Below are 10,920 nucleotides of genomic sequence, written 5' to 3'. Positions count from 1 at the left end.
CAGGCATTTGATCTCAGCACTCGGGAGGCCGAGGCAAGTGGATCTCTGTGAGTTCGAGGCCAGCCTGGTCAACAAAATGAGTCCAGGACAGCCAAGGCTACACAGAGAAACCCTGTCTCAAACAAACAAACAAAAACACTCCAGTTCCAGGGGATCTGATGCCTTCCTCTGGTCTCCACAGGACTTACACACATGTAGCATATACACATACATATACATTAAAAAAAAGATTTCAGCATAGGCATTTGGAAGAGGCAGCATATGAAAATTTAACCCACAGGATGAATTAAACATTAGCATGTAACTAATTCTTGTTGAAGGAGAGTAATTAAAAGACCTGAAGTCTTGAGCCAGGTGTGGTGGCGCACACCTATAATCCCAGCACTCGGGAAGCAGAGGCAGGTGGATTGATGTGAGTTCGGAGCCAGTCTGGTCTACAAAGCAAGTCCAGGACAGCAAAAGCTACACAAAGAAACCCTGTGTCGAAAAACAAAACAAAGAAACAAAGATATGAAGTCTCATTGTGGGGTATGGTGGTGCATGCCTTAATCCTAGCAGAGGCAGGTGGATCACTGTGAGTTTGAGGCCAGCCAGGTCTACAAAGTGAGTCCAGGACAGCAGCTAAGGCTACACAGAGAAACCCTGCCTTGAAAACCAAAAAAAAAAAAAAAAAAAGAAAGAAAAAAGTCTCAAATTAACACCTTTTACTAGCTTCATATTTCATAACTTTAGCACTAATAAAACTTGGGGACAGACAATGTTTTATTGGAGAAAAGGGCTGTTTTATGCATTATAGAATGGTCAGCAGCCTCCTTGGCTTGTAAATGACTTAACTTATTAAGATCTAAGAGCATATATGTTCTTCCCACCCTGTGTGAAACCTGAAATGTCTAGGGGACATAACTAAATGTTTCCTGTGGGAATTATATGGAAGAGAAATTGCCCCCAGTCGAGACTGCAGTATTAAATCCACCTCATTGCTTCTCTTTCAATTCTCTTCTGGGCAACAGAAAGAAATTCCTGGTCTAGAATTCAGAATGACCTTGTCATGGTCAAAGAGACTATACAGTGATAGGCAAACTCTGAGTCTCACCACGCATGTGTTTATTTGCACTCAAGCCCTTCCATTATTCCAAGGGAAGTATCAAGACAGCGTGCAAAACTGTTCCTGCATATGGGCTGTACTGAAGAGCTGGGGTTCTTGTGGTGGCTGAGGAGATCACAGACGAATAGCTTGATGTCATTTGTCAGCAACTTTTGTGACACCAGGCTTCAGGTAGACAGACAAGTCCCTCAGCTCCATGACCAGATGACCAAGGAGAACTCTTACATCTTGCATTTGTCTGAGAAGAAGGCGTATCTGGTGCTGCAGGTGGGGGTCTGAGGAGGAAAACCCCAGGTGCTCGCCAGAAGGATCGTGTGATGCAGGCAAGGGACCAGAGGGCTCCGTAGCAGGAGTCTTGGTAGCAGCTGGTTTCTGAAGAGCTGGGATCAAGATGGAGGAATCAAGAGAATTTAAGGGACCTGAATTATAGGCAGGAAGCACATGCAAGTGAAATCTGGCTGGTCATGGTGGTGCAGACCTGTAATCCAGGCAGGTGGATCGCCGTGAGTTCGAGGCCGGCCTGGTCTACAAAGTGAGCCCAAGACAGCCAAGGCAACACAGAGAAACCCTGTCTCAAAAAAACCAAAAAACAAAACCAAAAAACAAAAAAGCAAGTTCAAGGCCAGCCTGATCTACATAGTGAGCGGCAGGTCAGCTAAGGATACAAAGTAGGGCGTGATGACACACACCTTTAATCCCAGTACTAAGAAGGCAGAGGCAGGAGGATCACTGTTAGTTCGAGGCCAGCCTGGTCTACAAAGTGAGTCTAGGACAGTCAAGGGTGTACAGAGAAACCCTGTCTTAAAAAAAAAAAAAGCCTCCCTGCCTTCACACTGTTAGCTACTAAGTGAGGCAGATACCTTCCGGGCAAACTCCTATATGAAGGTGTCTTCAAAGTGTTTTGTTATATTTTTTTCTTTTATTTCAGCTAAAACCCTAGAATGCAAATGCAGCATGCCCAGAGGTATTCCTTTTTAAAATATATTTTATTGATAATATTCATATTACATCTCAATTGTTATCCCATCCCTTGTATCCTCCCATTCCTTCCTCCCTCCCCCTTTCACCCTACTCCCCTCCCCTATGACTGTGATTGAGGGGGACCTCCTCCCCCTGTATATGATCCTAGGGTATCAAGTCTCTTCTTGGTGGCCTGCTATCCTTCCTCTGGGTGCCACCAATGTCCAGAGGTATTCTTGTCTATCATTTTAATATTTCAAGCATGCATTCCATTTAGCTCAGCACACCCCCATCTCTACCATCTTTGCTTAACTCGTGAGTTTAAACTGAGCATGCTCAGAATGCACTGCTTAACTGAGCATGTTTAAGAATGGACCAACCTTTACATATATATATATGTGTATATGTGTGTGTGTGTGTGTGTGTGTGTGTGTGTGTAAAATAAACATCCCATGCTTTTTTTGTTGTTTGAGAAGGGAGGGTTTTGCTTTGGAAATAGTTTCTGCACTTTCCTTGCCTGACACTAATAACAAATCCTTCTCCACTCTTGTATGCCTTGGTGTGGTGGTTTGAGTAAAATGGTCCCCGAGAGGCCCATAGGGAGTGACATTATTAGGATGTGTGGCCTTGTTGGGGTAGGTGTGGCCTTCCTGGAGGAAGTGCGTCACTGTAGGTTGGGCTTTGAGGTCTTAGAAGCTCAAGCCAGTTCTCTTTCTCTTGCCTGCAGCTCCAGATGTAGAACTCGCAGGTACTCTCCTGCACCATGTCTGCCTGCATGCTGCCATGCTTCCTACCATGACGATAATGAACCAAACCTCTGAACTGTGAGCCAGCTGCAATTAAATATTTTCCTTTATAAGATTTCCCTAAGTGGTCATCGTGTCACTTACAGCCATGGAGACCCTAACTAAGACATCTGGCTATACTTAGTTTGGTATGGAACTCGACAAGATGTGAACCCGCTGTGCTTGGTTACAGAATCAATCTTTCTCTCACTGGCAGCCAGGGCTTGAGAACTCGTATCCTTCCAAATGCAAATTCTAGTCTGAGGCTTGAGTGTCTCTGCTTGAAAAAAAAACTTAGTGAGGAATCCTCACCACTACACAGTCCATTTGTTCGCCTTCAAGGCAGAATTTAATTTCTGGAAGTACACTCTGGGGACAATCTTTTCTTGTGCGTGACATTAGCCTAGCTTTTCATCTTTGTTTCAGCCATCCTCTGCGTCGGTCCCTCGAGGGATTCTTTCTTTAGTCTGAATATCACTATTCTCCCCCGCTATTTCCTTTTTTGTTTGGTTGGTTTTGTTTGTTTGTTTGTTTGTTGAGACAGGGTTTCTCTGTGTAGCCCTGGCTATCTTAGACTCCCTTTGTAGACCAGGTTGGCGATCCACCTGCCTCTGTCTCCCAAGTGTCCCCCCATTATTTCCATATGACACGCCTTCAAGCCTTTTCACCAGCCCAGGCAACTCCGTCTAGGCATGTGTTAAGTCAAATACAGCTTTCCTAATGGTAACTTCTAGAATTCAACACACGTTCTACTCTTTCTAGAGGTTGTTTCTTTGTTTGAGATGACATCTTACTGTGCAGTCCTGGCTGGCCCTTTCTAGATACTATCTGTATTCTACATAAGATGTTTCCATAAATGTTCAGATTACATGGGAATCCTGTAGGGAGATCCATCGAGGGCCAGCTCAGGTCTTGGTTTGGTGTGTTCTGCGGTCCAAGGGAGACATTCTCTTTCTGTGCTCTCTTCCGCCATCAGGGGCTTTGGGTTATTGCCCATCTCTCCTACATCCCCTCTTCATCTCCTTCCTCTGGAGTTCAGTTGATAAACCTAGTCTTGTTCCGTACACACCCCACAGGCACGCGCACACAGTAACTCACCCTGCACCCGGAGCTCCAGCTGTGCACTCTGCTTCCAAACCTGCCTGTCCTCAGTTGCTGCCTCACACCAGTAGGAGCCGGAGTGCTCTTCCGATGCTCTGGGGATCTGCAGTTCTGAAGAGACGCCTCTGATACTCAGTGGCGTTCCATCCTTGTAGAAGGAGAAGAGGAGGCGGGAAGCTGACCTCGGCAGGGACGGCTTTGTCTGACAGCTCAAGGTCACTGAGCCTCCCTCTTGGGGCTCACTAGAAGGTAAGGCTTTGAGAGTAGGGGCTGGGAACAGCTCTAGGGGGAAGACAAGCAGAGAAGAGTTCAACCATCCTGTGTGCCGCAGACCCATAGCTTCCGCTACCCATCCTTTCCTCTGGTTCCATTGGGTATGGGTTCTTTTCAGGAAAGTCCCGTTTGAACTTTTCAAGAGCTCTCTCTCTCTCTCTCTCTCTCTCTCTCTCTCTCTCTCTCTCTCTCTCTCTCTCTCTCTCTCTGTGTGTGTGTGTGTGTGTGTGTGTGTGTGTGTGTGTGTGTGTGTGTCTATCTGTCTGTCTGTCTCTGCCTCTCTGTCTCTCTGTGTGTGTCTCTCTGTCTCTCTGTCTCTCTGTCTCTGTCTCTCTCTTCTCTTACTCTTCCTTCTTCCCTTCTTATTTATTCCCTTTCTCCCTCCTCCTTTCCTCCCTCCTCCCCTTCTCCCTTCTTTTCCTACTTCCTTCCCTTCTAGTCAGGGACTGGAAAAAAATCCATAGATGAGCAAATCTGACAACAACTCAGGCTCCGGATCTGTGACCATCAGAATGTGTAGATCTGGATGGTTCTGGTCTCCCTGTTCCTTCTCACCAAAATCTTCCCCAGCAACACTCCCTCAGCCTCTCACCTTGGACTGTGATAGCCACAGGGGATGCAGTCTCTCGGCTCCCGGGACCAGGGCTCCTGAAGATGCCACTGCAGTGGTAGTGTCCGCTGTCTGACTTTTGCACCGCAGTGATAGAGAATTCTCTTTTAGGCCCAGGAGGACCTAGGGCTGAGCCCTCTCGATAGAAGATGACTTGAGTCAGTGGCCAGTCTTGCCAGGCACGGCAGTGCAAAACCAATGGGTCTCCTTCAAATATTGGTGTCGCTGGACCTTGGAGGATCAGCCAGTCTGTGGCCCAGAGTAAGAGCTGAGTATTGTCCACCTCTCTCAGGAGGTCCCAAGCAATGCTTAGAACTGAGCCTCTATCCTATCCAGGTCACTTTTAACTCTTTCTGGCTCATGTTAATACTCTCTGCCCCCTTTGAACTCACATAACAACAGCAAAGCTCTTTTTTTACCTCTGCCTTCCCCCTCTACTCCTGCCCGCTAGTCCCAAAATGTCCATGTATCTGGGGAATACTTTTTGCTTAGAAATTGAACTGAGAACTTATGGATTGCTCTCCACATGTCCTCACCCTGTCCTGTGCCATCATGATTGACCCAGTGTCAAGAGAACAACTCTAGGGCCTAGGACTGAGGACATTCTGTCTCCTGGAAGCTGAGGACGGGGAACTAAGCACTCCCACCTATGCCACTTTCCTGAGTGGGCTGGGAGCTAGCAGGAGTGCTATGAGACACTGGCCCAACCCTCCTGGGACCTCACCGTAGGAAACGATGAGATGGAAGGGTTTACTGAACGTGTAGCCCTTGAACTGGAAGCCAGCTTCACTGGAGTGGGTCACATCACCATCATCATCATCATCATGGCTCTGTTCAATGCCAGCAGGTTCTTGACACTTCAGAGTCTCTGAACGGGCAGCTGAGGACGGATGGCCCAGGGAGAAGCAGAAAATGACAGTGCAGCTTAGAGAAAGAGGATGAGGACGGCCCTCCACAAAGGTTCCTCTTCTGCCCCAGGGAATCTTCTTGTCAGAAAACAAGAGGAAGCTATCAAACCTCTCTAAGAGACTCCTCTGTGGGTCTTCGACGGGGTGCCCGTGACCTTGGTTCACGGGCGTTCAGGCCTCTCAGTGAAAAGGGAAGAGGGATGGGGAAGGATGGAGGGACAGTAAACTCACCAGCAGGACATGCAGCAGCTGGTGGTTCAGGAGACCAAAGGACAGTGACAGCCATGACCCCACAGCAGGCAGGTAGGAGAGAGGACAAAAAGATGGACGTCACATTCCAGCAGCATCCACCGGATGTCACACACGGCTGGCACATCCATCCAGGCACTGTTTAGTCTTCACAAGCCTTTCAGCTGTGTGACTCCGCCCTCAGCTGTGGATTCTTGTTGGTGGTGGTGTTTTATGAGCAAGGTCACACTCTGCAGTCCAGGTCCACCCGGAACATACTGCATAGCCCAGGTTGACCTTGAACTTGCAACAAGCCTCCTGCCTCAGCCACGGGTGTAAACCACAATGCCCAGTTTTCCACCCTATACATTTTTAAAAAAAAAAAAAAGCAGTTCTACAAAATCAGATTTAAAAGATAAAAAAGATTTTAAAGAAAGACTTGGGGGGTTGCTGGAGAGAGAGTGCAGTTGGAAAACTGCTTAGCTTGCTCATAAGAGGAGCAAACACCGCCTTGTAACCCCAGTGCTTGGGAGGCAAAGACAGGCAAGGTTCTCAGGGGTTGCTGGCCAGCCAGCTAGCTAATCTAGGCTACTCGGTAAGGACCAGGCCAATGAAAGACCTTGTCTCAATAAAATAAAATAATAAAATAAAAAGTAGTTAAGTCCTAAGAAATGTGTTCTCTGATGAACACTAACACATGTACAGAGGTGCATGTGCACCCACACACATACAAACATGCATCCCACATAGACACACAAGTACATTTAAAAAGGAAAGCAAGCAGGCTGGCAGGCAAGCCTGGGGGTGGTGTGTGTCAGAACATTTGCCTAGCCTGCAAGAGGCCCAGGGTTTGATTCTTAGCAACGGCACCACCGTAAGAGTCAAGAATAGAGGTCCAAGTTCAAAAGCAGTGTTCATTTAACTTTGCTGCACATAGTCCACTTCCACCCTTTTACTTTTCCTTGGCAACATATCACCCCCACTCTCATTTTTCCAAAACTTACTTGGCTCTTTAACATAGAATATGTTGTCTGTCAAAGAGGTAGCTATGTCCTTCCTCCCTCCTTGCTTCCCCTTTCAAGTCTTCATTTTTTTTTTCTTTTCTTTTCTTTTTCTTGGTTTTTAGAGGCAGGGTTTCTGTGCGCAGCTCTAGCTGTCCTCGAACTCGCTGTGTAGACCAGGCTAGCCTCAACCTGTGAGATCTGCCTGCCTCTGCCTCCTGAGTGCTGGGATTGAAGGTGTGTGCCACCTCTGTTTAGCCAAGGCTTCCTTTGTCATTTACCTCTTACTTTGATGCCATCTGCCCTTGAACTGCCCATATCAATGGCAAAGCTCTCTCTCTCTCTCTCTCTCTCTCTCTCTCTCTCTCTCTCTCTCTCTCTCTCTCTCTCCATCCTCCCCTCCCAGTGACCCTTTACTGTCATGATGCACTGGTAGCCAAGGAGCAAGTCTTTGCCTCCAGGTGGAAATTTAGCACATTCCCCACCCCCTGCCCCCACATCTCTACCATCTCTCCCTTAGGTCCATGACTGACTCGGGGGAGGTAGATGTCGTTTCTCCCAGATCTGACTGCTCTTTGGCCCTCCTGGTCCCTCTCCTCCTCTTCCAGCCCCATGTTCACATGTGCTTATTTGTCCACTCCGCTCTCTCTTGTCCCAGGCACCTTTGTTCTCATCCACTCCAGTGGCCCGAGCGAGACTCCTCCCAAGTCATTAACTTCCCTATCAAGTCTACTTCCTAGTTCTCATCGTTTCAGTACCTACCCAGTGTTTTCTTTTGCTCTTCTCAGCTGTCTTTTCTCTTATGCTACCTCTTTTCAGTTCCCTCACTGTCACATGACTACACTCAGCCTCTTTTTGTTTTTCTTTCTTAAAAAAAAAAAAAAAGCCTCGGGGCTGGAGAGTTGGGTCAGCTGTGGAAAACACTCGTTGGTCTTGCATAGGATAAGAGTTTGGTTCCTACATGCACAGGGTGGCTCATAACCATCCATAATTCCGGGTGCAGGGGATCTGACACCCTCTTCTGACATCTGCAGGCATCAGGCATGCGTATGGCATTCACATACATGCAGGCAAAACAGTCACACATAGTGAGCTAGCTCATTAACAAAAGGTAAAGCCTTGTTGGCCTAGCTGGCCTCTCTACTCAATAAACCTTACATGGTTCTATGGGAGGCGTTATCATTCTCCTTTCTACAATAGAGAAAAATGAAATCAGATATAGTAAAAGTGATTTTTAACCAGGATTTTGTAATACATCCCTGGGTGGTCTGGTACTTCCAATGTAACTCAGGATGACTTTGAACTCAAGGCAGTCCTCATGCCTCAAGCTCCCTAGTCCTGAGGTTACAGGTACCTGCTTCTATGCTCAACTGAAAGTGACTTTTTCAAAGTGATACAGAACTAGTAACTAGGAGAGAGGCTTGAAGTCAGAGTATATGATCCCAAGATCACAGTTCTTGCTACAAAATAAAAAACCCTGCTCTTCCCACAAATACCTCTTGGTTTTATTTGAAGACCAAGCATAAGAAAGAATTGTTGTGGTGTGCGGATGGAAACAATAAGAACGAAGAGTCATAGGAAGCCACTGGGGACCAAGCAAGGCTTCTTGAGGAAGATGCTACCAAGATGGAGTCTTTAATGATGCCCAGAAGTCTGTAATCCAGGAGGAGACTGGAGAACCATGGTAGAGGCCATTTTTGATGGAGCTAACCATATAAGCAAAATCTCAGAGGCAGATAAGAATCTGAGCTGTGGATGGAAATGTGGGCTTATTGAGATTTTGTTAGAGAAGGAATGGGAAGGCTTTGAGGGAGGTGAAGGAGAGGCTGAAGAGATTTAGTAGGTACCAGGTTTGGGATCATGTGTCATGACAAGAGCTTGAGTTTCAGAAGTCACTCTGGATACAGAGAGAATTCATTCTACAAGACAGGGCTGAGACAAGGTAGGAAGTAAGGAAGTGATTGCACAACTCGGTCACACATGATAAAGGCTGGTCTTTAAAAAAGCATTCGAGCCGGGCGTGGTGGCACACGCCTTTGATCCCAGCACTTGGGAGGCAGAGGCAGGTGGACCACTGTGAGTTCAAGGCCAGCCTGGTCTACAAAGGGAGTCCAGGACCTCCAAGATTACATAGAGAAACCCTATCTCGAAAACCAAAAAAAAGAAAGAAAGAAAGCATTTGTAGTGGTTCGAGAAGGAACTGGTTGTGAAAACAATTCAGGAGATAAAATTTGCCAAAGCTCATGATTCAGAGAATGATAAACAAAGAGCTCAGAATGCCGTTCGGGTCTCTAGTCAAGGTCCACGTGAGTACCAGTGAGATGAGATGAGATAAAGTAAGAAGTGAATTAAGAGAAGAGTGGATCTGGAGAACAGATGACTTCACCATTGGTCATGTTGTGTTGGTACCAGTGACACACAAGGTCAACATGTCTTCTTAATATTCAAATGTGAAAGTAAATAGCACAATTAAAGCTGGAAATGTGTCCTAGGGCTCTGAACTATATAACTGTTGCAGAAAAATCATACAGATACGTTCATACAGTCTCGTTAGGAGACTGAGAAAAGAAAGACGAGCAAAGAGGTAAGAATTTAACTATAGAGAACACTAGAGATTTATAGGAGGGGAAAGAAAGCTATTGAAGGACCAAAAGACATCCAAACAGTACACAGAGAAAAATGGACAGAGGCAGGAAAATAGAGGCTGTAAGAGATAACAAGCAGCCAATAGGGCCAGAGGCAACAAAGAAATCCACCAGGATAAGAACCAAAAAGTGTACAATGACCTGGTTAGCACAGAGGTCACTGTACCCCACAGAAACCAGACTCTAGTGGAAGTCACGCTGCAAACCCTGGAGGGTGAGTGAGACGGGAGGTGGAGCTAGCAGGCCTGCGTTACCCTTCCAAGAAAGTGGTATTAGAAAAGTAAGATATAAGACTTGCAGTTGGCAAAGGCTTCATGGTCAGAAGGGACTTTTAGGGTGGAAAGTATCTGAATTTTTATAGTTAGAAAGAGCCCCATTCAGTCATGCACACCAGACTTGTCTTCTGGCTGTCTTTGTCGCACCTGAACAGGAGTGATTCTTTGCAAAGTCAAAATCAGTCCAAGTTTCTTACACTTGAGATTCTCTCTCTCTCTCTCTCTCTCTCTCTCTCTCTCTCTCTCTCTCTCTCTCTCTCTCTCTCTCTCTCAACTTTAGGCATTATCTCATTTCCACACCAACACTCAAACATTTTACTTACCCAGTAACATCTGGGTTGCCAGGAGCACAGCGGGACAAACACAAAGCGCCCACACCATGAGGACACAGCTCAGCTTCATGGTGACCGTGTTTATGCCTCCTGCCACCCCAGCATACTGATTTTCTTCAACATGAAACCTCTCAAATTAGAAAAGAGGAAATCAATCTAACAGTCTTCTCTCCACACACCTGTGGCCAAGCCTGTGATTGGCTTTTGTCATACAAGTTTAGCCCAGTTGGTTCTGGTGCCATCTTCACCCTTTGGTTTGTAGATGAAACTCTAAGGCTCTCAATTGATTTTTTTTTTCCTTGTTGAGCTCAGGAGCTTTTGCAAACATGTTATTGATTGATGATCAATTGGCCTTCATATTACCTCTGGGAAAGGTCAACATGACACTAATCCAGCTCACTGGAGACAGAAGGCAGGAAATTCACAGAAGAAAAACACCGGGGAGTGGATGATTTAATGTGGAAGTATTCCACTATTCCTGACCTAAGCTTTACCTGCATCTAGTGATTAAAATGCATCAGGGGGCAGATTGATTAGGGCTGGTGTCGAATTAGTCTATATTGGCTCTGCCTATCCAAAGCCCACTCAAACTTGTACCCAAATTTCTCCTGACCTGTGTCTTAGCTTTGTTTCTGCAGCAAACATAGTGTCTTCAGTCTGAATCCAAGGCAGACTTAGTACCATGGCAAAGAGTGAA

General features: G+C 46.3%; 1 protein-coding gene across 3 annotated transcripts; it reads right to left on the bottom strand.

Annotated features, from left to right (window-relative positions):
- Positions 1-1,087: 1,087 nt before the first annotated feature.
- On the bottom strand, positions 1,088-10,344 carry FCRLA (Fc receptor like A). 3 transcript variants are annotated; one of them, XM_084776327.1, is made up of 6 exons: positions 10,215-10,344; positions 5,974-5,991; positions 5,589-5,714; positions 4,817-5,083; positions 3,949-4,233; positions 1,088-1,485 (listed from the first exon to the last, which is right to left on the bottom strand). In XM_084776327.1, exons 1-6 carry the CDS (start codon positions 10,291-10,293, stop codon positions 1,241-1,243), a joined length of 1,020 nt encoding a protein of 339 aa, XP_084632453.1. In that variant the 5' UTR covers positions 10,294-10,344; the 3' UTR covers positions 1,088-1,240. The 3 variants fall into 3 exon arrangements, with proteins under 3 accessions (XP_084632453.1, XP_084632454.1, XP_084632452.1); XM_084776328.1 differs by having other exon boundaries at positions 5,559-5,714; positions 10,215-10,332; XM_084776326.1 differs by lacking the exon at positions 5,974-5,991 and having other exon boundaries at positions 5,559-5,714; positions 10,215-10,335.
- Between the last annotated feature and the right edge of the window lie 576 nt (positions 10,345-10,920).

Source organism: Acomys minous, assembly GCF_964271855.1.
Source record: "Acomys minous genome assembly, chromosome: 1".
Classification (NCBI taxonomy): domain Eukaryota; kingdom Metazoa; phylum Chordata; class Mammalia; order Rodentia; family Muridae; genus Acomys; species Acomys minous.
The sequence above is the reverse complement of the archived record's forward strand: the minus strand, read 5'-3'. Positions and strand labels throughout refer to the sequence as shown.